Source organism: Rattus norvegicus, chromosome 2 (genome assembly GCF_021556685.1).
Source record: "Rattus norvegicus strain SHRSP/BbbUtx chromosome 2, alternate assembly SHRSP_T2T, whole genome shotgun sequence".
Classification (NCBI taxonomy): Eukaryota; Metazoa; Chordata; class Mammalia; order Rodentia; family Muridae; genus Rattus; species Rattus norvegicus.
The window spans coordinates 78,124,137-78,151,154 of record NC_141535.1 but is presented as its reverse complement, the minus strand read 5'-3'; the positions used below and the strand labels follow the sequence as shown (position 1 = coordinate 78,151,154).

The following is a 27,018-nucleotide window of genomic DNA, read 5'->3' as shown; positions in this document are numbered from 1 at the left end:
CAGAGCCCCGAGGCTCAGTGACCAACCAACCCAGCCATGTTTATGAGCTCCAGGGTTAGTAGAAAGCCTGTTGGAAAAAACTAACAAGGGCAATTAAAGAGGCCCTCTGGCTTCTACTACATGCACAAACATAGATGTAGACCAGAACACCCATAAACTCCTCGCATACCCCATACACACACACATGCATACATGCAAGAATACATCACAGGAAAAAATGTTTGTAACTCTTTACATTGTGTAAAATCCATCATATAAAAAGAGCTCCAGTAAGTCAATAAGAAGATCAACGTCCAAAGTAAAGAAACAAACCAGAGTTATAGATAAATAGGCACTGCAGATCATGGTGTCCTTGAACGTAAGAAAAGCAATCAATCTTAGACAAATGCAAATTTAAAACCATACCAAAGTGCCCTTTCCACTTACTAGATTTACAAGAGTAAAACACTTTTCAAAAGCTTCTTGGCAAGAGTATAGAGGAGTGCGCTGTCACACTCACTGGTGAGCAAATGATCTGGCAGAACCCCAACAACAGTATGGTGGTCAGACCCACAATACAGAGACATCCATCAAAATGCAAGGGCACATGCCCCCTGACCCAACTGTTTCTCTTACCGGACTCACCCTTTAAAAGGTTTCAGATATACAAAATGATACACAGTACAAGACTCAGCTGTCACATTCAAAATGCACATGCTGGAAACTACATCTTAGGAGGTGGGTTCCATACTCTTGGAAAAGAATTCTATGCATTGACAAAACAAGGTGTATTCAACAAGGCACCAGCCCTTAAACGAAGAATCCTTACTATGCCAGCCCACAGTTTGCACAACACAGAGAACTTCTGCTGAAACAGGCACTATAAAAAAAAAAAAAAAGAAAAAAAGGCCTCAGAGAGCAAGCTAGCAGCCCCTGTGGCCTCTGGGAGGAAGCTGGAGAGCTGGGATGGGCGTGGGAAAGAGATTTTCAAAGAGAGAAGATTTTCAAAGTGTTTACATTTTTGTACCTTCAAGCTTTAGAACTGTGGTGTTTTTTAAGTAAATAAAACTTTAAAATCTAAAACATGTTGCTTATTAGTAAATAATTGAGACACAGCCCTAAGACTCAGTATCCTGCCCAGTCTAGCACAACATAATATAACCTCTTTATTTAAGGGCCAAGGTAACTTTACAACAGGATAGAGACCTGGGATAAACTTCAGAAACAGCAACACTGGGAGACCCAAAGTTAATTAACATCCACAGACAGCAACAAGACACAGCTCGTTTTCAGAGTAAACCAAGACCAGCAGGGATCTGAAGAAAATCCTTCACGTTGCTCAAGTTATTAATCTAGAAAAAAAAAATAACAGGCTACGGTCTCTTTGTATGCATTTATTTATTTCCCAACTTTGGGGTTACGAAATCTACGTCCTGTGAATAGGTACTTGTTAGCGAAACTGCTTATTCCGTACTTCGAGGGCTATGCATGTTATGAAGACACTTAGCAAACAAAGGTTTTTCTTCGCCCTTGATGAACTAGTACCAGACGAAAACGCTCATCATTCCGCGGTGGAGCCGGACACTGCCTGATGCTTACCTAGGCAGAACACTTTCTGGTGAGGTAAACCTGTTGATTGAGGGGCTACTTAAAGAAAATCCCCCGAATATTCCCTCTGGGGTTTGCCTGAAATTACTACCCATCCCCACCTATCCTCCACCCCCACAGCTATGCAATCTTGGGGCGGGGCGATGTACCTAATCCACCTGTTTGTTTACCTCCTTCTTTCTCATCTGGGATCAAAGACAGTAAACCCTACCCTCCAGGGAAAAGAAAAACAAATCATTCGCTGTCCATCTCTGGTGGCTGACGAAGGTAGCAGTGCTCAGAGGATACCTAAGGTGGTCCAGATATGTCTCTGGGTGCAAAAATTAATTCAAGACCACGGGCCTCTGTACCCCCATACTTGAAAGTATAGGTCAAGACCTGAGAGTTAACAATACCAGGGCCGAAGTTTTCAAGAGCTCTGGAACATCCCTAGATACAGGAGCACACGTGGGTCAGCTGACCATCACCTCCCCTTGGAGACTGGACACCCTCAGCAAGGGTGACAGCCACTCACAGGGAAGTGCGTCTGGAGGAAAGTTGAAGTGGGTGACTACCTGTTTCAGACAGGTGACCAAGCAAGTGGGACCAGACTGTCACTTCCACCGCAGCGACGCCCAGCTCCCCCTCCCCCAGCCAGGCCACATCCGGCCATGGGCGCCCCAAGGTCACCTGCCCTCTGGGGCGCCCCCACCCAGCCCGAGCGCTCACCAGAACAGCAGGTTGGCACCCAGGAAGGCGAGCAGGCTGCGCAGCGGCCTCTTCCAGCTCAGGAGCTCGTCGGCGCGCCAGCCCAGCCACAGCACGGGCTCCCCGAGTAGCCAGGTCAGGGCGGCGGCCACTCTGCCCGCGGCCTCCTCCACCTGCGGCCCGGCGCCCTCCGGCCCTGCCTCCTCCCCGGGAACCCCGGGTCGCGGTTCCTGCTCCTCCGTAGCTGGGCATCCCTGCGTGGCGTGCTCCTCCGGCGCCGGGCTCGCCATCTTCAGCGGTGTTTTGCTGGCGGGGACGGGGATGGGGACGGGGACAGGGAGGGAGGCGGGCGGGCACGCGCGCGCGCGCGCCTGGCGGTGAGCGCCGGGAGAGCAGCGAGGACAACGGGGACCGGTCCGGGTGCAGGGTGCGCACCGCGGGGTGCCGGCGGCTGAGTGCCTTGTGACGTCAGGCCTGGCCGCGCCGGGAAAGAGGGTGCGGTCAAGTTCGTGTAGGGGCGGGGCCGCCCTAGGTCTGGCTGAACATCCTGGGCTGGGCTCCGTGGGTGCGAGCTGTGCAGCGTCCCTGGGGAGCTGGGGACCAACGAAAATAGTCCCTTTTCCCTTCTGGATGAGGGGCCCAGGTAGAGGACTAGCCCCAAGGGGAGTCTGGGCTTTGAATTATAAAAGGAGGAAGGGGGCGCATTCCCACTTTCTCCAGTCACAGCAGACACTCGTCCATCCCTCAGTATTGAAGAAAATAACTGAGTGCTCCTGGCCATGTATTTCCTCACTCAGGACTCAGCACGCCCTTGTCCAGGTCCCTTGCAGGAACAGCCTTCGTAACTGTGTCAGATGCAAACGCTGACTTGGGAAACGAAGAAAAGCACATTTGGAGTCAAGGAAGGACGTCTGGTTTGGCCCTCTGATTTTAAGAGTAAGGACCCACCAGGCCATAGGGCACAGGCTGGTGAAGTCGCTTCTAGTTAAGGGAGCTGAAGGCTCTGAAGTGAGAGTTGTTCTTTGCAGATTGTCAGCGAGCTGATCAGGAAGCAGAGAGGCCAGAGGGTGGCCTGTGGCCCTACTGTGCTAGTGTGCCAAGCTTTGGAGGTGGTTGCTTCGGTAGATCTGTTGTGCGTGTCACAAGGCGGCCTCAGAGGTGGAGAATCCTAGAGCTCCCCATGTGGTTCTCCTGGTTGAATGTTGGAAAGACTAGAATGAAAGACCCTTCTTCAATCCAGAGAGTGCATGCATCAGGGTACCTGGCATCCTCTACTCATACTCTGTATCCAGCCTGCATTCACGGTATGGTTTTGGTGCATTCTCAAAGCAACGAGAGCCCACTGCCTGGGGTTAAGGTTTGTAATGCTAATCTAGATGGCCACTATATACCTCTGTTTCTATGTATGCAAACATTTATTTATACATTGCAGGCTAGATGTCAGCAGTTATCTGAATGTATGTTGTATTTGAAGGAATTACATGTCTTGGATTCACACAAAAGTTTGTTAACCACCTACTACGTGCCTGGTACACCACTGGGTCCTGTAGATGTGGATTCTACCTGCAAGAGATTCACAATCCAAAAGGTGCCGCTTAAAATTGATAATAAATGTGGCAACGGAAATCCTCAGGGCCAAGAGATTTCTCCTTTAAACTGAATCCAAAAATCATGTTTCAGAAGGGTTTGGTATGTAGATAGCATCTTTCCTGACTTGTTAAAGCTCGGAGAACAGTCTTTCTGATCGGATTTCAGCTTGAGAAAAGGTTACATGATTTGCAGGTGTAGATCAGTCATTGTTTTCTTCTGAACATTGTTACTCAGCAGTGATATCTTGAGTTTTGGGGGCATCCAGGTGTGAGGAGGTCATAGAAGCAATGAAAAAGCAATATGGGAACAATCCAGTCATCCTCCCCACCCAAGCAATTCTGTCCAATGTGGGACCTTCTTGGCCTTGGTGGAGGAGCTTTGGGTAGATAAAGATGCTTTTTGATGCAATTCGGGCTTTGTTTAGTACTTGACAGAGACCTGATCTGAGGATGCAGGGCAGTGGTCTTCTAGAACTGGTATCCCTGTGGTCCAAAACCAGAGATAACTTTCAGAAACAAGTTTATAAGATTCTTCATGTTCCTCCTCCCCCTGAATTCTAATTATTGTCATCAGGATCTGAGGATCTCTGGATGCAGTAAAAGCTGCTAGCAAGGGAGTCCCCAAAAGGCTAAACCATGGTTGCTATGTGTGACTGCTGTCTTCATTATCTCCCTCCCCCTTTCCAAATAACTGTAGAGAAAAGGCTGCTCAGACAAAGGATTACTTCCTCTAGCCCCATGCTCTTCTTTACTTCTGACCTCTAATAATTACTGAACACTTGTAGAATGCAAGAAGATACTAGTAGAGACACATAAATTACTATTACTGAGTAGTTACTCTTTGCCTAATCTTTGTGATGCCCAAGTAATGTATTCAGCCCTGAGCACAGAAAACTAATATTGGGTGGAAGCTGCTAAGTCTTGTTCTCTACTTGCAACAACTTGGATGTAGTGCAAGCTTTAATTCCAGCACTTGGGAGGCAGAGGCAGAAACAAGCAGACAGATTTCAGTGAATTCAATCTCAACCTGGTCTATATAGCAAGCTCCAGTCTAGCCAAAGCTACACAATGAGAGCCTGACTCAAAATAAATAATTAAAAACAAGTCTTGGGGGGGTTCTATTTAAGACTCTTTTGATCTTGACTTTGATTTTTTTGGGAATAGTGTCATGAATAATAATGAGTTACACAATTAGACAATATATATCAGAAAAGGACAAAGAAGCTAGAAAGCTACCCCCTCCCAAATTCTAAAGAGTGGAAACAATTGTAGCTACTGGATGGACAAAAAACAATTAAAAAAACCAACAGATCTTGAAAAGGCTGACAGGAAGCACATAGGGACTCTTGGAGGCTTCTTGTCTGTTTTCTCTTTTAAAAGTAGGTAGAAATTCTGTAACAGACAAAAGGAATAAATAACTTCCCATGTAGAGGGAGTCTCACTGGGCAAAATCAAGTTGAGCCACAAAAGAGCTGGAAACACATCAACAAGACTCTGTGTGTGTGTGTGTGTGTGTGTGTGTGTGTGTGTGTGTGTGTGTGTGTGTGTGTGTGTGTGTGTTTGTCTTTGCAGTGACTCCACAGTTCTCTAGAAAAGGAGCTGTTGTACGGGTTATATAGATCAACGTTGATATAGATAGAAAGTTTGTGGATTAGCATTGTCCAATCATGTCTATCCTTATCTTACCAAGCTTTCTATTCCTTATTCCCAACTTTCTGAACATTTTTAGCCACTGACTTAATGGATGGTTCTAAGCACGGATCCACAAGCACATCATGTAGCAGTAACAATGGAAAAGGAGATCTGACCCCACCTCACAGCCTTTCCTGACCCTACTTCCTGGTCTAATGCCTGAAACATAATAGTAATTAGCTTCCCATGTCCAACTGATTGTCTGTGGTGCTTGTAAAAACAAGACTATCTAAGCAAGAAATATCTGTTTGACCAGCTTTTCCAAAGGGATGTGTTTACCACAAACAAACAACCTCCCATGAAGGGCTGGCCTCTCAGACACCTGTTGGGCTAAACCAGTTTGAGTACACCAAAGAGAGATCATATTTTTATTCTCTGTCCAAGAAGAGGTCATACCAGCAGATCATATGCATGTAACAACAAAAAGGCTTTCTTGGGACCACTGCACATGCGTGCAGTGACTTTGTGCAAATTAGGCAAGGCATCCTCAATTCTGAGAAGATGAAGCCCCACGGCAGGGAGCACAGCTTAGAAAAGAGAGCACAGGCTGAAGTTCACCTCGGTGAACTGCTTCTGTAGATGTCCTTGTCCAGTGAAGAAACTGGCCAACTTCACATCAGGTCTTTCGTCCTGTGGTACTGCCTGCCCTGGTTTGAGAGGCTGCTCTGAACTCCTCCATGTTTCTTGAGTAACTCTGGAATCTTCTGCCCAAGGTAGCTGTCCTTTCTTTGGGCTTTACTTCATCTTTTGCTCCAATGTCAAAATTATTTAATTCCTAGGTGTCTGGTTTAAAGAATCTTTGTGTCTGATCCCTGATCCGCTACATTTAATTCTTTTGTTAGCACCTGGAAGGGAGAGGGGCAGATGTGAGCTACAGCTGGGTCCTGCTGTGTCCCAGACTCCCACCTTTCTGGCCTCACTGGAAACTAAAAGCCATACTTTTATGTGCCCAACTTTGATGGTGCCCCATTAATGACTGATTAGTGGTTACATTGTCTATCCCTCCAAGTCACTTGTCAGCTAACAAGACCACTGGCCTGTCTTCCAAAAAGGATTTTTTTTCAAATTTTTATTTTTATTTTAAAGATTTATTTCTTTTATGTATGGTAATATACAGTTGCTCTCTTTAATTGGATCCTATTACAGGTGGCTGTGAGCCACCATGTGGTTGCTGGGAATTGAACTCAGGACCTCTGGAAGAGCAGTCAGTGCTCTTAACTGCTGAGCCATCTCTCCAGGCCTCAAAATTTTATTTTTAAAATATGTATTACGTGTGTGTGTGTGTGTGTGTGTGTGTGTGTGTGTGTGTGTGTGCATGCATGCACGTGTGCACGATATTTTAAGTACTGGTAGTAACCGAAACCGAAAGAGGGCATCAGATTCTCTGGAGCAGCAGCTATAGGTCGTACCAGGAATTGAACTCAGACCCTCTGTAAGAACAGTGCTGTCCCTTAACCACTGAGCCATTGCTCCAACTCTAGAATGGATTTTCTCTGAAGACTTCAAAATAGCTAATTAAAAAGAAGTGGAGCTAATGAGTTACCTCTGCAAAATAAGATGCATGCTACAAAACCTGATAACCTTTTTGATTGGTAGAATCCATGTGTCAGAAGAGCTACCACCTGTGTGCCTGTATAATCGTACATGTGCATGCACACATGCACACACACACACACACACACACACACACACACATATATACACACTGCAATGATAAAAGATTTAATAATAAAAACTAATAAGAACTGAGGCCACACTGTCAAGCCATCATCTGCCGCTGTAACACAATACCTGGAGCAAGGGCTGTTTATAAAGAACAGTGAGTTATTTGTCTCATAGTTCTTGAGTCAGGGAATCCAAGGGTACCTGCCAAGTGCCTTCTCATTGTGTTATCAGATAGTAGAGGGTCACGACACACAAGAAAGGGAAGGGAGCACACCAGCTAGAGCCTCTCATCCTCTTCTCGCAAAGGCAGCCATTCTATCAGAAGGGCTTCTTTTAGAGTCTCAGGCATCTGAATGGTTGGTCCCCAGCTAATTAGGTGCTGTTTAGGGAGCCTCGGGAGCTGTGGCCTTGTTGTGGGAAGTGTATCACCAAACACAAGCTTTGGGAGTTTAAATATTTATGCCATTTTGAGTTATCCCTCTCTCCTTCCTGCTTGTGGTTCAAGATGTTAGTCCTCAGCGTCCTGCTCATGATACCAGACCTTGGCTCATCCATACGGACTCTAGTCTCCTAGAACTATAAGCCTAAAAGTAAATTCTTCCTATAAATTGCCTTGGCCAACATGTTTTTTTCCAGGAACAGGAAAACAACTAATACAGAGAAATGTAAAATCTCAACATAGTGAAATATGAGTACTCCTCCAAAAGGTATGTATCTGTCTATCCCCAACCACAAGTGTGTGCTCACTCAAAAATGCAAACATACACACACACACACACACACATACACACACACAAACACACACACACACACACACACACACACACACACACACACACACACAGCAAGTGTGACTGTGGTACCCTAACTTCTGGTCTCTTCCCAGAGCACTGTCAGTCAGCAGCTGCCCGCTGCTTTAGTACCGGTCTGCAGCCTGGTTTGGTTTTACTTTGTTGTTGTCAGGATTTAGCTTGGGGACATTTTTGATCCTTTCTTCCTTCTTGGGTGTCTCCGTCTGTCATTTCTTCAACCACTGTTTGCGGAACATAGCTCAAAGATTGCCTGTGTACAGACAACCCAGGCTGCTGTGGCCACCATGATCTCTGCAGCACAGACAAAGAATACAGAGCCTGAAACCAGGAAGATGGACCACGGAAGAAGAAAGCATCAGGCCCTCAGAGGAGAGCATGGGGATTTCTGGGCTAGAGGACAGGGTGGGAGACCAGGAGACTGGAACATTCCTTTCCATGTGACACTAAAAGTTTCCAGTTTGTCCTGAGAGTGATGAGAGTCACGGCAGAGGTAAGACCTCCCCACCACCATAGGAGTTCTTATCCGTTTTTATTTTTTTTTTCTTCTCTTTTTAGTCATTCAGTAAAATGAGTGTGGTGCTTTGAATGAGAATGGCCCCCATAGGTTTGTATATTTGAATGCTTGGTCCAAAAGTTGGTAGAAGTGTCTCTCTGGAAGGATGAGGAGATGTGTCACTAACGTGGCTTTGAGGTTTCAAAAGCCCACAGCTTCAAGATAGCTGTCTGTCTATGCCTCTGTGTGTCTCTATCTCTCTGTGTCTCTCTCTCTGTTCTCAGTCTTTTTCGCCATCTCTGTCTCTCTCCCTCCCTCCCTGCCTCATGATTGTGGATTAGTTGTAAGCTCTCAGCTATTGTGCCTGCCTGCCTGCCTGACTGCTGCCATGTTCCTCTTAATGTTGGTCACAGGCTCTGCCACCCTCTGGAACCCTGAGCCCCAATTCAAGGCTTTCTTTTATAAGTTTGCTCAGTCATGGTGTCCTGTCACAGCAATAGAAAAGAAACTATGACATTGGGAGGGAAAAAAGTGGCTGCTTGGGGAGGCAGATGGTTTCATTTGGGATGATAAATATCATGTGAGTGGGCACAGTGACTGTGGCTCAGAGGCCAGCAGGCACCTTGACCAAGACACAGATCCAGGCACATGGAATACTCTGTATGAGAACCTGGTGTGATGACCAAGTTGAGGTCAGTGGCACTGGCCAGCCGGTGTGACAGCTTGGAACAGTGTGCTCGTAATCCCAGCTTGCGGGGTTGGGGATTTAGCTCAGTGGTAGAGTGCTTGCCTAGGAAGCACAAGGCCCTGGGTTCGGTCCCCAGCTCCAAAAAAAAGAAAAAGGAAAAAAAAAATCCCAGCTTGCACTTGTTCAACTTAAATCCTTTTGATGTTATAAGAGCAAGGCACACTGGGTAGAAACCATCTTGAACTTTTGCATTTGCTAGCAGTGTGCCGTGATGTGTTGCTAGCAGTGGAAAGTGGCCTCTAGCTACATCTTCCAACTGTATTACCGTGCAGGAAACCAATGAGATGGTTCAGTCAGTGTACTGTGGATGACCAGGGCGCACGGCAGGCCAAGCACATACAATGAACTTAAGGGGTTTATCCACATGTAACCCCTTGATAAGCCAAGGAACTACTATAAGTGCAAAGACTTTCAGATAAACATGAGAGAGAAGAAAGCCTTGACTCTGTTACCAAGGTTTGGTCTTCTTGACTTTTTCAAGATAGTGGGTTTCTTTGCTGTCACCGTTTTTCTTTGTCTTCTGTGAAAGAAGTGACAGAATTAAGACACCAGTTTCCGAAGGTCCCCAGAACTCCAATTCAGCTTCCAACGCCCAAGCAAAATCAGGGTGTCATTATCTCTAAATCCAGGTCTCAGATTCAGGCCTCCAGTCTCCTGGGGTGTTTTGTGCGCTAAAATTAGACTCACAGAACATAACGAACGAGCTATGAAAGTTCCACCGCACGAACAGTCCTTTAAAGTGTGCACTTGGTTTGACACCTGTCTGGTGACTGCAGACCCTGCAGGTTCACTGTGATGTATGTCACCATAAGCCAAGAATAAACGCACAGCCAGTGCTAACTAAAGGGATAGACCATCACAAGATTCAAGTGCTTTCTGTATCATTGAAGCATTAGTACTAAGGTTCTGTGTTATTCAGGGTTCACAGCCTCACAGATCATCTCACTAAAGCTTGATGCTTTCTCTCTCCACCGCCAAGCTGCTCTGCTCACAACACTTCTGATATCAAAATGTAGGTGTTTCCTATCAATTGTCAATGAGGGACTTCTGATGCTTACCACCAGGGGTTAACAGCAGTGCCGGAGGATTGACCATGCAGTCTGTAAGACTGCCCCATTTTGTAGACAAATGCAAGTCCTTAGTTTGCTGAACTTCTGACTTAACACTTGTTAACCAGGGATTCCTACAGCCCACACCCTGGCTTGACAAGTTGCTAGGATGGCTCTCTCACAACTGGAACCCAGTTTCAGTTACTGTTACCAGCTCATTATAAAGAAAGAAGGAACACAAATGAAGTTCAGAGGGCAGGGTCCCAAACTACCCTAAACCGAAGCTTCTATCCTACTGAGGAGTGCACCCTTCATCTTGGTACAAAATGATGTTCACCAATCATAAACCTCCCTGTAACTCTTCATTTAGAGATTCTTATTGAGGCTCCAGATGGTGGGCATGTGTGAGGAAACCATAGATTATTGTCAGATAGCCCAGTCTCTACCATCTGTTGTCTCTAGAGGTTTAAGTGTAGCACTCAGGTTCCTCCACTCTATTCACATGGTGGTTCCTCTGGCTACCAACCCCTACCCCAGGACTATCTAGGGGCCTGTGAAGTCACTTCAGAAAGATGAAAAGGTTCCCTATGCATACAGAGCTATACCGCTCTTACTTTTGGGGTTTGTGAACTTCCAAGAGATCTTGATGTCCTATGCTGGAGCTGAGGAGACAGAGCAGAGACTTCTCACCCTATCATCACACCACACTGGCCCACATGCACCCCCATTTCTGCATATCCCTCTCTAAGCCAGATATTGCGCTGCACAGAGCAAATCTGCCTCCCAAAATGGCTTTGGGGGTTTCATTCCAGGTTAACTAGATGTGGTCCTGAAGGCCTTTCTCTTTCTCAAGGAAGATGGGATGCACTTGAAGCCAGAACCCCACAGCCTCAGAGGGTCTTTCCCAAAGCCAGCCTCCCACTGACCCTCAAGCTCTCCAGGAGTGGGCAGCTGGCTTTCCTATGCAACTAACGCAATCACTGGCATCTGTCCCACTCTTCTCCCACAACAGTGGTGTCCAGTTAAAAAGGCAATGATGGTGAATTGGGTGGGAATGCTCCTTGTCTAGAAAAGCCCATCCCAGTGGTCTGACGAAGCATCCTGATTCAGCACACCCCTGTCTGCGTGGTTGAGAGGAGTGTCAGGACCCAGCAATTTAAAAATTCCAACAAGGAGAAGGGAGGGGCTCATGAGGACCGGCCCCTTGCTGAAGGATTGATGGATGGGCAGGGCTTTCTCCCCAGGCTCCTTGCTTATTAACCCAGTGCTAAAAGAGCCCCTCTTTAACGTCACTGTTCTTGTCAACATTGAGAGCTGCTTTGTCACATTGGTTATATCCACAACTTGACTCCCGAGTCTGGCTTTGCCAAGCCTTTTGTTCTGCTTTTTACATTTTTGTACTGCAAAATGGGTGTGAGTCTCTGTGGGCCTGGAGCAGAATGTTAGTTACTGCTTGACCTTAAGGTGTCTGGTTGACCCACTGGTTTTGGACACTCAGTTCCGAAAGTTAGGTACTAATTTTAAAAGGTCGTGGAGCACTCAGGTCGTGTGAATCTGCCCAGTGGAAATCACCATGGTTCCTCTTTGAAAGCCGTAGCCCGGGCCTGATACCAGTCCAGCTTTCAGTTTATTGATCTGTCAAAGAATGAGGAGCCTCCACCACCCACCCCTGCCACCATAGCTTCCATCAAGGCCACCCTGCAGAGTGAAAATGAGGACATGGCTGCTCCTGTGTACGGTTAAGAAGATTTTATTGTAGATATGTGGGAGAAAACAGCCAGAGGCATCCGGAAGGGTCTTAGAGTGAACCAGGCCACTCTAGTGGGAGGGGGAGGGGGAGGGGGAGGGTGGGAGGGGAGAGATGAGAAGAGGGAATGGCAAACAGACCAAAAGAGGAGCCAAGGAACAAGTGATCAATGTCGCGTCAAGAGAGCAGGAGAGCTCCGGAAAACCAAGCAAGCGCAAAGCCGAATGGGTAAGTTCTGTAGAAATCAGAAGCTGGAGGAAGGACTCAAACCCAGCCCCTGGACAGGAGAGGTTTAGGGAGAGGGTGGGGTGAGAAGTGCTGGGAAGAGCCACATACTGAGCGAGACTTGTCCCAGGGTTTCTTTGAGACCTGCTACCTGCCGCCATAGATTCCATCCTTCCCTCCAAAGACACCACCATGCCTTCCCTAGCACAGCTGAAACTGTAAACCAAAGCACCTAGATTCCATCAGGTCTTTCCACAGCAACAAGGAAAGTGACTGATAAAAACCCCTCTCCCTCTATAACTGGCTGGTGTTGTGTGTCAACTTGACACAAGCTGGAGTTATCACAGAGAAAGGAGCCTCCCTTGAGGAAATGCCTCCATGAGATCCAGCTGTAAAGCGTTTTCTCAATTAGTGATCAAGGGGGAAGGATTCAGCCCATTGTGGGTGGGTGTTAGCCCTGGGCTGGTAGTCCTGGGTTCTATGAGAAAGCAAGCCCCAGGAGGTGACATGTGCTTGTAATCCCTGCACTTTGCTCAATGGCCGCTGGCCTCGCTTTCTTTTAATTTCTGGCACCTGAGTAGTGACTCCTGAGGCTGTTTTCCAGCCTCCATATTCATATAAGTATATGACTATAATACACTGACTTTTTAAAAAAAATCATGATTCCAGAATGATTCTAAAAAGACAGGAAAAGATCTGATTGTGGAAATGTATTAAATATATAAAGTTTTACACCATTTTGTAATTCTCTGTGTAATAATTTATTTAGACAGTGATAACCATTGAATCGCATAACCTACTGAAGAGAAGACTCCAGAGAAACAGGTATTCCCATGAACTCATAAGTTACTTGTTAATTTCAAAGGCAACATGGCCTTTACATTAAGGAAATCTGCCAGGACCCGCCGTGTTCACATCCTGTCATGTTGGCACCAGCTCCAGTGGAATAATCTAACTCTTAAGTTCCTGATCTGAAGATGCCAGGGAAGAGCACCTCAGGACAAAATATCCTGGAAAGGTTTCACCTATATCACACTCTGATGTAACAGACAAGAACGTGCTAGTTGGGTGTTTTGTTTTTTTGTTTTGTTTTTTTGTTTGTTTGTTTTTTTGGTTTTTTTTTTTTTTTTTTTTTTTTTTTTGGCTAACTTGACACAAAGTAAAGACACCTGGGAAGAGGGAATTTCAGTGAAGAACTACTTCCATGAAGCTGGCCTGTGTCCATGTCTGGAGGCATTTTCCTTCTTGCTCGTTGATGGAAGAGGGCCCAGCCCACTCCTGGGCAGTGCCATCCTGAGTAGGTTGGCTGGGCTGTATAGCAAAGGCATCTGAACATGAACCTAGGAGAAAGGCAGTGAGTAGCATTTCTTCAGAGTACCCACTGCATTTATTGTCTCCAGGTCTCTGCTTGAGCTCCTGCCCGACTCCCCACAATGACACAACAGGACTTGGAAGTATAAGCTAATGGGAGACATTTTGCTCCCCCAAGGAGTTTTGTTCTGTGTTTCATCATAGCACCAGAAAGCAAACCAGGATGCACAAAAGTCCAGGGAGTGGGCATTTTGCAGGTAAGTTGGGCTGGGTTTTCAGAGCCAAGGGACAATATTGGCAAAATGTATGGAGAGAGGGAAAAGCCAGATCATTGCGAGAAATTGACTGGATTCTCAGTCAAGACAGTGGTACATACAGTCAAGGTTGTTCGGAGGATAAGTGGGGAGATTGGAGTCCAGAGTGTACACGAGATGACTTTGTTGAATTAGCATCAATTGGCTTCGGTATAATAGTGAGTCTAACTTGCTGGAAAACAAGATTGTTTTTAATTAGGCAAGATGCAGGCAGTGATCAAATGCTGTGAGGACAGCTACCTGCTGTCAGCAGAGAGAAATGGGAAGTGTGTGTGTATGGGTGGGTGGGGATGTGAGAGCTGGTGTGGAAAGATGTTGGTGTGTGTGTGTGTGTGTGTGTGTGTGTGTGTGTGTGTGTGTGTGTGTATCCAGGGGTTCTTTGTATAAGTCTAGAAATATCTAATTTAATGTGGGTTTGAAAAGTCTCAAAACGGGGTTGGGGATTTGGCTCAGTGGTAGAGCGCTTGCCTAGCAACTGCAAGGCCCTGGGTTCGGTCCCCAGCTCCGAAAAAAAAAAAAAAAGTCTCAAAACAACTGAAAAAAAAGTATTTTTCAGAAGACAGAGAAAATAGGAAACAGTGTAGTTCTAAAATAAAAATTAAGTCATTTGCTTTTACTTCCAGTTCCCCAAAACAGTGCCTCACAGGTGACAGCATTTTTTCCTTCTTGTGAACTGTTGCTTAACTTAAGATCATTGTGACACCACTTAGGGTGACACTGGCATTTCTGGCAACAGAAAGAGATGAAATGTTTACCTTCTCCAAGAACCAAAGTTCCGTACTCAAATTCCTCAAGCTTCATCTGTGCCTAAGATCCTGGAAGGGAAGTAACATAGAGATGACTAAATATCCTGCCATCGATGGATATAGAATAAACGTGGGAAGATGGACTCAACGGCTAATAGCAGCTAAGGGAAGGATAGGAGGAGGGATTCTACTGGTAGATACAAGGGCCATCAGCAAACCTTGTCTAAATACAGAGGAGCACACTACCTTCAATAAATCACATGGGGTTGGTGAAAAGACCTTTGCTATTTCCAAAATTATTACCAAGCATTTGCAACAAAGACCACTCTGAGCCAGGGTTTAAAGAGTGTGGTAGCTGTTCTTGGTTGTCAACCTGACTGACCGTTTCCAGAATTAACTGAAAGCCAAGCAGCTGGATACACCAGAGAGAGAAACATTTTTCTTAATTAAATAACTTTAAGTTGGAAGCCCAAGTTTTAATCTGGATCTTTTGAGGTGGAAATCCACCTTTAATGTGAGCCACATTTTCTGAAGGACACAGAAGAAGGAAGCGTGCTCTTTGCCTGCTTGCTCTCCCTCTGTCTAGCAAGTCCATTCCTTCTCTGGTTGTGAAAGCTACTTCTTCAGGATTCTGGCGTATACTGAAGACCAGCTGATGCCTGGCCTTGTGGACTAAACAACTACTAGATTCTCAGAACTTCCATTGGTTGATAGCCATTATTGAACGAGTTGAACCACAATATGTAAGTCATTCTAATAAATCCCATATATACATATATATGAATGATATACTCCATATATAATAAATAAATCCCACATATATACATTAATATATATGTATATACATATATACTCATTCTGTAAGGTCTGTTTCTCTAGAGAATCCTGACTAATACAAAGAGTATCAAGTTTTCCAGACAAATGGGTAGGCATTCCAAGTAAAGGGACCAGATCATGCAACATCAAGGGAGCACGGCACTCTTGGGGACTGACAACTAGTTAGTTCCAGCTGGAACGTAGGATGCTTGTGCGCACAGTGTTCCAGTTAGGTTTGTACTGCTGTGATAAGCACCATGACTAAAAGTGACTTGGGAAGAAACAAAACTCATTTTTGCTTACGGTTGTAGTCCACCCGGAAAGAAAGTCAGGGCAAGAACTCAAGACAGGAACCCAGAGACAGAAACTGAAGCAGAGGTCATGGAGGAGTGCTGCTTGCTGGTTTGCTTAGCTTGTTTTCTTGTGACCCAGGACCATCTTCTCAGAGAGGGAACTGCCCATCGTGGCCTGGACCCCACCACATCAATCCAGAAAATGTCCCGTAGGCCTCTCTCCATCCAATACAATGGGGAGTTATTTTGCCAATTGAGGTTCCCTCCTCTCAGAGTCCAACCTGAGTCTCACTGACACAAAACAAAACAAACAACAACAACCTCAACAACAACAACAATGTCTCAGGGTTTCTATTGCTGTGATAAAACACCATGGACAAAAGCAACTTGGAGAGGGAAAAGTTTATTTCATCTTGCAACATCTTACAATTTGTAGGCCATCATCATTCAGAAAAATCAGAGCGGGAACCTAGAGGCAGAACTGACCCAGAGGCCATAGTGGGGTGCTGCCTACTGGCTTGCTTCTCCTGGCTTGCTCAGTTTGCTTTGTTATACATCCCGGGGTCACCTGCTCAGGAAAGGCACCACTTCAGTCCCTACCACGTTAGTTACCAATTTATAAAAAAAAATACCCCACAGACTAGCCTACAAGCCAGTCTACAGGAGATAGTTTTCCAGTTGAAGTTCACATGTCAAGTTGAAAAAAAAAAAAAAACAAAACTAACCAACAAATTCAGAGAGAACGAGGCAGTGGTTTAATTGGGTCTGGTTGTTAAAGAGTTTTTGTATTCTACATGGAGGGACAGTATTGGGTCCTCCAAGTCCTGAGCGGTCAGAAGACTTTGCAATAGTGATATGAGTAGATTCATATCTTAGATGGACAACCCTGTCGGTGGGGTGATGGGGATTAGGAGGTTGATGAGGCCGTAAAAGTGGATTCACAACTGAGGGCTGGGGTGGCATGTAGGAGCCCTTGCTCTTCAAACATGAATTCCTGGGTTCAAATCATGTCCCTGCATTAGCAAAATGCAGAAGGTATAGCCACACATACCCGTAATCTGAGGACAGCTCCCTGGCTAGTTAACCTAGACAAAACAGTGACCCTGTCTCAGGGAAATAAAACAGAGAGCGATAGAGGAAGACACCTGATATCTTCCACATAGGTACCTGTACCATACATGATCACACATCACGTACATGCACACACAATAACCTCTGCATGAGGGCTCTGCAGAGACATAGAATCAATATGATGTTTAGATGTTTGTGTGCACATTCATGTGTCCATAGAGATGGTTTTAAGAACCCGTGCACGCTGTGGGTGTGGACAAATCTCAAACCTGGCTGGCTGGGGAGTCTGGTAAGAGCTGATGTTGCCATTTTAAGCCTGAAGGAATTCCAGCGTCAGAGTTCCTTCCTTCTCAGATGAATTCAAGCTTTTCTCACCATGCTTTGAGTGACTTGGATGAGACTCAACCCAATTGTGGAGGAGAAACCATTATACTCAGTTTGCTGCTTATGTTGACCACATCTGAAGACACCTGCCCAGCAACACCTAGACTGGAGTTTGACCAAATAATTGGGCACCATATTCTGGGTACATAAAATTCACCATCATCACACTTTGAAAGCTTGGTTCCTATCTGAGTTTTCCTTCTTGTTGCTGTGATAAAATATCCTGGCAACAATAATTTCAGTGAAAAGGCTTATTTGGCCCACAATTCCAAGTTACAGTAGGAAAGTCATCATCTGCTTCATGTGAAGTGACATCAGTGCACCATCACCTTGGTGAAGTCAAGTGATATATGGTAAGTACCCAGTACATTATATCTCATTCAAAAGCGTAGAGCAGTGAATTAAGACATGTATGTTAAGGCTCAGTTACTTCTCTGACATGATCCCCTGCCTAGGGAATGGTACCACCTACAGTGGACTGGTCTTTCTATCACAATTAACATAATCAAGAAAATACTCACAGACACCCTCACATTCAAACCTAATCTAGACAATCTGTCCTTGAGACTTTTTTCTCAGGTGATTCTTCATTGTGTCAAGTTGAAAGCTAAGTACAGGCCCGCTGAGATGGCTCAGTGGGTAGAGGTGCCTGGTTAAACCTAATAACTGGAGTTTGATCCTCAAGATCTGCACCACTGAAGAAGAGAACCACCTCCCACAGTTTGTCCTCTGACTCCCACATATATACCTTGACATGCACACAAGCACACACATGTATAAATAAAAACAAATGTGAGTAAAGAAAAAACTAACCATTGTAAGGAGATATGTTGTCCTTACCGAGACATGGACTACAGAGGAAAGACAGATGAGAGGGAGGGAGGGAGGGAGAGAGAGAGAGAGAGAGAGAGAGAGAGAGAGAGAGAGAGAGAGAGAGAGAGACAGAGAGACAGAGAGACAGAGAGACAGAGAGACAGAGAGACAGAGACAGAGAGAAGCTTGAGTGTACTGGCTGGTTTATCAAGTCAACTTGACACAAGCTGGAGTTGTCACAGGAAAAGGACCCTCCTTTGAGGAAATGCGTCCATGAGATCCAGCTGTGAGACATTTTCTCAATTAGTGATCAGAGTAGGAGAGCCAATTGTGGGTGGTGCCATCCCTGGGCTAGTAGTCCTGGGTTCTATAAGAAGGCAAACTAAGCAAGCCAGGGGAAGCAATCCAGTAAGCAGCACCCCTCCATGGCCTCTGCATTCATTCACTCCTGTCTCCAGGTTCCTGCCCTGTGTGAGTTCCAGTCCTGACTTCCTTTGGTGATGAACAGAAATGTGGAAGTGTAAGCTGAATAAACCCTTTCCTCCCCAACTTGTTTCTTGGTCATGATGTTGTGCAGGAATAGAATCCTGACTAAGATACTTGAGTTTTGGAGATGTACTACAGCTAGCCATGTACATGAGGACAAGTGCTCACAAGACATCTTGCTATTGAGTCAATTCTATAATCCATGTGGTATTCCTGGGTGTGTTAGTGCCGAGGCACTAAGTGACAGAAACTAGGTAGCTTCATTTACATTTTCCAATGGCCTGGGGCTGTTGACTGCTGTGCTTCTGTTGTCCTCCATGTGGCCTTTTCCAGCTCATCGCTCTTCCTACAGGTGCTGTACCAGGGCAAGCCCTACTATGTAAGGCCTCATTAATTCTCCATTTCCGTCTTATTTCCCAGTGTCCTAATGACCATAGCCAACCATGTAGATAAGTTTGAGGAAAGGCGGACAACACAGAAGCCTGGAATTCATCAGGGTGTATTAACATTCTAATACATGTTAAGAACAAGGAAGGAAAAAAACGTGCAGCAGAAATCTGGGCAGCTCATTGAAAGAGAGATAGGAGTGGACAGGGGAGTGATGTTTTGAGTCGAGATGTGAAGTGATAGTCATGTGACATTCAGGAAGCAAGGCCATGGCAGACAGAGCAAACGGGGACTGGATGAGTCATAAAGCTAAGACTGGCTTTCAAGTAAATCCTCAGGAAACCACAGGAGCATCACAGCAGCTGTGCGGAGTGGGCAAGGGGCTGGAGGTGTAGGAATGACAGCCATGAGGCTGCAGAGCTGGCAGAAAGAGAACACTCACACCGAGTTGGCAAGCCGTGGTAGAGTCCTGACTTTATCCTACAAAATGACCACACAAAGCACTAGTGAAACAGTGCTGACAGCTTTGCCAGTGTTTCGTCAGTGTGACAGATCCTTGAGAAAGCCAAATGTGGGGGGAGAGCTACATTTTACTCACAGTTTCGAAGGTTTCAGTCTGAACTCAGCTAGAGCCATAGTTTCGGAGTGGTGGAGAGCCAGCACAGCATTGTGAGGGTGGAAACTGCAAAGCTGCACGCCTCGAGTTGGTCAAGAAGGAAAAGTAACAGGGAGGGCCCGGTCGTGTTGCATACGTCTTTAAGGGCACACCCTACTTTCCTCCAACTCAATCCCACTTCCGGATTTCCACCACTTTCCAGTTATGCCTATAAAGTACTAGTCTTCCTCTAAGATCAAGAATCGACAAATGGGATCTCATAAAACTGCAAAGCTTCTGTAAGGCAAAGGACACTGTGGTTAGGACAAAACGGCAACCAACAGATTGGGAAAAGATCTTTACCAATCCTACAACAGATAGAGGCCTTATATCCAAAATATACAAAGAACTCAAGAAGTTAGACCGCAGGGAGTCAAATAACCCTATTAAAAATGGGGTTCAGAGCTAAACAAAGAATTCACAGCTGAGGAATGCCAAATGGCTGAGAAACACCTAAATAAATGTTCAACATCTTTAGTCATAAGGGAAATGCAAATCAAAACAACCCTGAGATTTCACCTCACACCAGTGAGAATGGCTAAGATCAAAAACTCAGGTGACAGCAGATGCTGGCGAGGATGTGGAGAAAGAGGAACACTCCTCCATTGTTGGTGGGATTGCAGACTGGTAAAACCATTCTGGAAATCAGTCTGGAGGTTCCTCAGAAAATTGGACATTGAACTGCCTGAGGATCCAGCTATACCTCTCTTGGGCATATACCCAAAAGATGCCTCAACATATAAAAGAGACACGTGGTCCACTATGTTCATCGCAGCCTTATTTATAATAGCCAGAAGCTGGAAAGAACCCAGATGCCCTTCAACAGAGGAATGGATACAGAAAATGTGGTACATCTACACAATGGAATATTACTCAGCTATCAAAAACAACGAGTTTATGAAATTCGTAGGCAAATGGTTGGAACCGGAAAATATCATCCTGAGTGAGGTAACCCAATCACAGAAAGACATACATAGTATGCACTCATTGATAAGTGGCTATTAGCCCAAATGCTTGAATTACCCTAGATGCCTAGAACAAATGAAACTCAAGACGGATGATCAAAATGTGAATGCTTCACTCCTTCTTTAAAAGGGGAACAAGAATACCCTTGGCAGGGAAGGGAGAGGCAAAGATTAAAACAGAGACTGAAGGAACACCCATTCAGAGCCTGCCCCACATGTGGCCCATACATATACAGCCACCCAATTAGACAAGATGGATGAAGCAAAGAAGTGCAGACTGACAGGAGCCGGATGTAGATCGCTCCTGAGAGACACAGCCAGAATACAGCAAATACAGAGGCGAATGCCAGCAGCAAACCACTGAACTGAGAATAGGACCCCCGTTGAAGGAATCAGAGAAAGAACTGGAAGAGCTTGAAGGGGCTCGAGACCCCATATGTACAACAATGCCAAGCAACCAGAGCTTCCAGGGACTAAGCCACTACCTAAAGACTATACATGGACTGACCCTGGACTCTGATCTCATAGGTAGCAATGAATATCCTAGTAAGAGCACCAGTGGGAGGGGAAGCCCTGGGTCCTGCTAAGACTGAACCCCCAGTGAACTAGATTGTTGGGGGGAGGTCGGCAATGGGGGGAGGATGGGGAGGGGAACACCCATAAGGAAGGGGAGTGGGGAGGGGGATGTTTGCCCGGAAACCGGGAAAGGGAATAACACTCGAAATGTATATAAGGAATACTCAAGTTAATAAAAAAAAAAAAAAAAAGTACTAGTCTTCACTAGACCATTCCATTGATGAGCTCTAGCCCCCAGGAGCTGCTTCCTCCAAAGCCATGCCTCCAAACACTGCAGCAATGATCTTCATCACAGGACTTATCTGAGGGGACACCTCTTCTGGCAGATGGGTCTTCTACAAGTGACTCGATCTGATTTTCATCTTTAAAAGGCTATTTAGGTCACTAGTGAGTTGACATGCATGGGGTCCAGGATACCAGCCGATACTGAGTGGAGTGTGAGGATCCGGGTGAGACTAGCAAGCCTTCTTTCTTGAATGTACTGTGCCTCACATACAGCATACTCAGCCAGGCAGAGGTGGGAGGAGGAAAACTAGATAGAAAGCCCTTATGCTGAAGGGAGGGAAAACCCACTTCTGAATAACACTAAAGGCCAGGGATTGTGAAGCTGGGATTTGCGACAGAAAGGCAAAGAGCGCCCCCCCCACTCCCCCAATTATCCTTGGGCATTCCTGCTGAGTAAGGACTGAGTACAAAAATGTAAACAAGGAGACTATTGAGACAGGGATTAGGGGTGGCAGGGTACCACAGGAGCTGAATTCACTAGGGATTCATGAGAGATGAATGTGGTGGGGGTGCTGCTAAGCTTCTCAGACCGTGGCCATAACAAAGTGAGGGCTAGAGCCAGTGTGGTACACATGGTACCTATAGACCCAGCTACATGCGGGGCTTGGGTACTCAAACCAAAAGGGAGTTCGAGGCCAGCCTGGACCCCACGGCACAGCCCTGTCTCAAATTAAATACATAACAGTCTCAGTGCCTATACACTGGGGACACCAAGACAAGAGAGCTGTCATTTCAGTGACAACCTGGGCTTCATAGGCAGACACTGATCCTGAGGAAGGGAGGAAGGAAGGAAGGAAGGAAGGAAGGAAGGAAGGAAAGAAAATGAATCATTGCTTCTCCATCAAACCAACTGTTCAACTACGGAGTGTTAGTGCTACCCTGACAAACAAAACCAATAGGAACTCTGCATATGCATGTGGCTAGTAATATATGCATTGCTTCATAGAGTTATGAATACTGAGAAACCTCACCAGCTCTCCAAGCTGTATGTTCACGAAAGCCATCAGTACAGGTCAAAGATCTGAGGTCCAGAGAGCAGCTAGGTTTCAATGCCTGAGAGTCGAAAGCTCTGATGGCATACCAATGATCCTGCTCAGTCAGAATGACCAGAGGGACGTCAACTTCTCCGTGCTTTTGCTGCTTTCGGCTCTCTGCAAGCCCTCTGCAGACTGGTGTGGGTAGGGGCACGGAGGAGCATCATGTGCTCTGCTTAGCCACCAATTCAAGTGCTAATCTCCTCTGGAAACTCCTTCCCAGACGCATCCCAAAAAATTGTGTTTAGTCAGCTGTCTGAGCCTCCTGGAATTCAGTGAAGCTGACTCACTGACTTAACCATCACATAGGAACTTGGAGAGATGGGTTGAGCCATAGGTGGAGTTATCCAATGCAGGGGGAGGAAGGCATGAAGTGGGAGTTGGAAGTAAAAATAAAAGTTATTGCGATTCTGAGCTGGTAATTGAGAAAGGCAATGGACATTGAAGAAGGCGGTGACGTCACTCGACCAGAGGTTGGAGGAGTAATGATTGAAGAAGTATCATTGGTATGAGTGAGTTTGGAAGAGAGGAGAATGGAGTGATTTGGGAGCAGAGACTAGTGTTTAGAGGATGAAAGAGGTCATGGAGCCAAGAAACCAGGCAACTGACAGATTGTTCATGAGAGGAAACACTCTATGGCAGAGCTACAGAATAAGGCAGTACTCACGCTTCTGTTTTGTTGCTGGGAGAGAGACAAAGAATCACAGCAGCTTTGCGGAGGGTGGTGGCTTAGTAGTGAGCCCCTGGTCCTTCAGGTGGCAGTGCCTTCTTGGAGGATGCCATGAAGCCTTTAGGAGTTGCCGCCTTCTAGAGGAATTATGTCATTAGGAGGCAGGCTTTGAGGGAGAGTTAGCGGAGAGGAAGTACGACATTAGGGGGTGCAGGCTTTGAGAGTTCAAGGTGTTGCTCCACTTCCAGTTTGCTTTCTTTGCTCTTCCCCCAACCCCCAACTCTTGCTCTCTGCCTGTGCATGTGTGTGCTCTTATATCAGTCCCAGAGAATCAAGACAATCCCTCAAAGACGGGTCCACAGACCAACCTGACAAAGACAATGACTCAATAGCAATTCTTTTTCAGGTGATTGTAGATGTGTATGTGTGTGTGTGTGTGTGTGTGTGTGTGTGTGTGTGTGTGTGTGAGAGAGAGAGAGAGAGAGAGAATGGGTTTATGTGTGGATATGATGGTATATGTGTCGATGTGTGTGTGTGTGTGTGTGTGTGTGTGTGTGTGTGTGTGTACTAGTGCATGCACACAATGACAAATCAAGCATCACAGGAACCTCAGGGCAGCAGGTAGAGAGGACTGCATTGCTGAGTGAGATGAAAGATAAGAAAAGTTCTTCTTTGGACAGAAGAACAAGCAAAGTTCATATGGACAGTTACTATCTCCATGGAGCCAAGTTTGCAAAGCTCACATGGCTGATTATTATTTACATGTACCCATATTTTGCTTCCTCACAGATTCTTGGCAATATTCACCATTATTTGTTTGCTAAATAAGAGCTGCATGAACTATATTATATATGACATTCATTAAGTTTTAATTATAGAACTACTGCAAGAAATAATCCCACATATGTCACTTATCGTTGGGTGTTAGTTTTCATTTTGATTTAAACCCATTTAAAATTAGTTTGATCTCCTAGAAATATCAGAGAGTCTACACCCATGAGGTCTCATCAGCATGGCTGCAGAAAGAAGACCTGAACAAACAAAGACATGTAGGGACATGCTAACAGGGATGTGGGAAAGCTTGAGAGGTCTCAACCCTAGGCAAAGGACTACCATCAACTGGGAAAAGCTGACAGTGAAAGAACTGGTCATCTCACAAATAGGAAGAAATACCCTAGAAGGAGAGCTAGTCTATCATGGTTTGGGAGGCGAGCGAGAAAGAATCACCTTACTCTATGAATATTCCATACACCTCATGAATATTCATAAAAAGCTTCCTCCATGTAGGATGCATTGTGTCGCTACAGCCTTTCAGACAGCCCACTCAAATCTCCGTCTGGAGTGCATGTTTTGCTTTTCTAAATCAACGTCTGCTTAAATAGACCATGTTTCTCAGCTGAATTCTTTCCCTCAGACAAGAACTGAGGGAAGCTGGGTGTGGTGGCACATGCCTTTAAATCTGGAACTCAATAGGCAGAGGCCCAAGAAGACCTCTTTGGGGCAGGAAGAGGAGTCGCGGCTTCCCACGTGCTGTGGTACTGCAAGGCTCTGCCTTCTGAGGACACACTCTTCAGTCAGCTGCTCATTTATAATCAGTAGTTCAGGCCTAGAAACTGGACAAAGGGTTGATATTTTTATGGACAGATGGTCATTCTTCTTAGATTTCTATGTAAACTTCATGAAAATGTTCCTGCTGAACCCCAGCTGGGATGGGCCTCTTGCTGACCAGGGTGAAGAAGCCTGGTGTAGCACATTCTTATCCAAGGCCTCTCAGTTTGCTTTCTCCATCCTTTATTCTTCTTGTCCCTATAGTAACAAGTCTCCGAACATCAGTTACTCTCTACCTCAGGCTCCAGAATCCAGGAAATCTTGGAAAGACTGAGTCACAATAGATTAAGAAACAATTGTCCGGGCTCCCAAGAGTCAGTACCAAAGTGGATCTCTGTGAGTTAAAGGCCAGTGTGGTTTACAGAGCAAGTTTCAGGATAACTAGGGTTATGCAGAGAAAACAAACAAAACAAAAGAGACAATTGTTCTTGCGGAAGGACCTGAGCAGAGCCCACAATGGGCAGCTCATGACCACCTATAACTCCAGCTCAGAGGGATCTAATGCCCTCTTCTGGACTCTGCAGGAACCTGCACTCGTGTGTACATACTCATATTTAAACACAGACACATACATATAATTTTAAAATATAACAATTTAAAAAAACCAGAAACCCTGCTATTCTATAGTTAGCAGTGAGGAAAGGCACCTCTGGTAATGACTTTAAGTGATACCACAATGACAACAAACCATTTGTATGGATTGGGACAAGGAGGGCACTCTTGGTTACAGGTTCACAACCAATGTAAACCTCTCATAGGAGAGTCCAGGGATCTGCATACACACATTAAAGCGCAAAATGAATGTGTTAAGCAGGAGCTCTCTACTCACCAGTGAATGGGACCTTGTTCTGGTCATGAAAGACAGAGTCTGTTGCCTTGAAGATGTCACATGATCTCTCAATGTTTTATATCCAGCCTTGAGGTATTCTCAGAGTAGAAGATAGAATGCTTTGGCTTCCTGTCTGCATCAATACCAGTTGGGTTCTATCTGTGACCTCTATCATGCTGTGATGATGTCATTGCACAGTGGCTCCTCTGATTGTATATGCAAATCAGTTTAGAACTTAGCTCTGCCTGAGCACAACACAGGTAGGGGTTTCCACATCAGAGGATGCAACTTTTTCCTCCTATCCTTCCTTTCCAATATTAAATGTTCTTAGAGCCTAAAAACTATCTGGAATCACCGGTCAAAACTAGACCTTAATGTGTAGACCAGGCTGGTTTCAAACCCACAGAGATCTATCCGCCTCTGCCGCTCAAGTGTTGGGATTAAAGGTGTGGGCCGCCTGGCATATATTATTAAATTTTTATCTAATTTTCTTTCTTCCTTCAAAGGCTAATAGAGGCATCCGAGTTGACCAGCTGGGTGAGAAGGTTCTTTGCACACTGGCTCCTTCCAGTTCAACAGTATCTTTTCCAGCTTATACCTGTCTCTTTCTTAAAGTAGCAGAAAGAAGTCAAGTGCATCTTCCCCACCTTCTCTGGAGTGTGAACGACCTCAGTCAGTGTGTTGGTGATAGATTTTCTATCGAATTTTGAAGGTGTTCTTTCTCCCGTCTTCCAGTAATACTTTAAGTCCCTGTCAGCGCCCAGCCAGAAGGCCACCAGGCCTCTAGCAACTCTCTCAGTTTCAGTGACTTTTTTTTTCTTTTTCTTTTTTTCGGAGCTGGGGACCGAACCCAGGGCCTTGTGCTTGCTAGGCAAGCGCTCTACCACTGAGCTAAATCCCCAACCCCTTCAGTGACTTTTATATGCTGTCTCAGAGTATGGTAACCCAAGAGGAAAAGCAGTTATGACTTGGTTTGTATCCTTTACACATCACCCTATTCATTAGGCGTAACCACTGTGGCTAGTACACTCTTGTAAGAGTTAGGTTTTGCCTTTTCAGTGAGAGGTATCAAGAATTTGCAACTTGATATAAAATTGCCACCTTCACAGAACTGCAAATGAACCTTGGAAACACATTCTGTAGCTAAACTTCCTCTGTGAAGAAAAATTCCGAAAATTACTGAAAGGTAAATGGAGAGGGTGTATGGTGGATTACTGGGAGTTGGTTAGTAGTCTGACACAAGCAACTCCAAGGCATTAAGCCCTGGACCACGTTGTTATGAATAAAGAGAAAATGAATATGGAAGAATCTAGAGAAAGGAGGCTAGTAGGAGATACTGGAAAGGAGGGCATAATGCAGGCTTCCATGAAAAGTGCCTAATGACAGGAAGCCAGTGTGGGATAGTGATAGGTCATACCACCTAGAATGGATGTGGCCATACAGGAAGGCAAGGTGTAGAAGAGTTTTAATTCAGCAGCATG

General features: G+C 45.5%; 1 protein-coding gene and 2 long non-coding RNA genes across 3 annotated transcripts in view; 1 reads left to right on the top strand and 2 right to left on the bottom strand.

The window, feature by feature from the left end:
* The window catches only part of Retreg1 (reticulophagy regulator 1), a 139,224-nt gene extending 136,573 nt beyond the window's left edge, over positions 1-2,651 (bottom strand). The window contains exon 1 of the mRNA NM_001034912.1: positions 2,296-2,651. Within this exon, the coding sequence (NP_001030084.1) occupies positions 2,296-2,564 (269 nt within the window). The 5' untranslated portion in view covers positions 2,565-2,651. The remainder of the gene's footprint in view (positions 1-2,295) is intronic.
* A 1,070-nt stretch (positions 2,652-3,721) lies between these two features.
* LOC120100749 (uncharacterized) lies at positions 3,722-25,631 on the bottom strand. Its single transcript, NR_190564.1, is given in 3 exon segments — positions 3,722-4,346; positions 14,675-14,734; positions 25,538-25,631. It is a non-coding gene; the product is annotated as an uncharacterized LOC120100749 (long non-coding RNA).
* LOC108349968 (uncharacterized) lies at positions 10,510-15,440 on the top strand. The gene is made up of 4 exons (XR_015671202.1): positions 10,510-12,297; positions 13,064-13,119; positions 13,695-13,862; positions 14,543-15,440. It is a non-coding gene; the product is annotated as an uncharacterized LOC108349968 (long non-coding RNA).
* Positions 25,632-27,018: the final 1,387 nt, after the last annotated feature.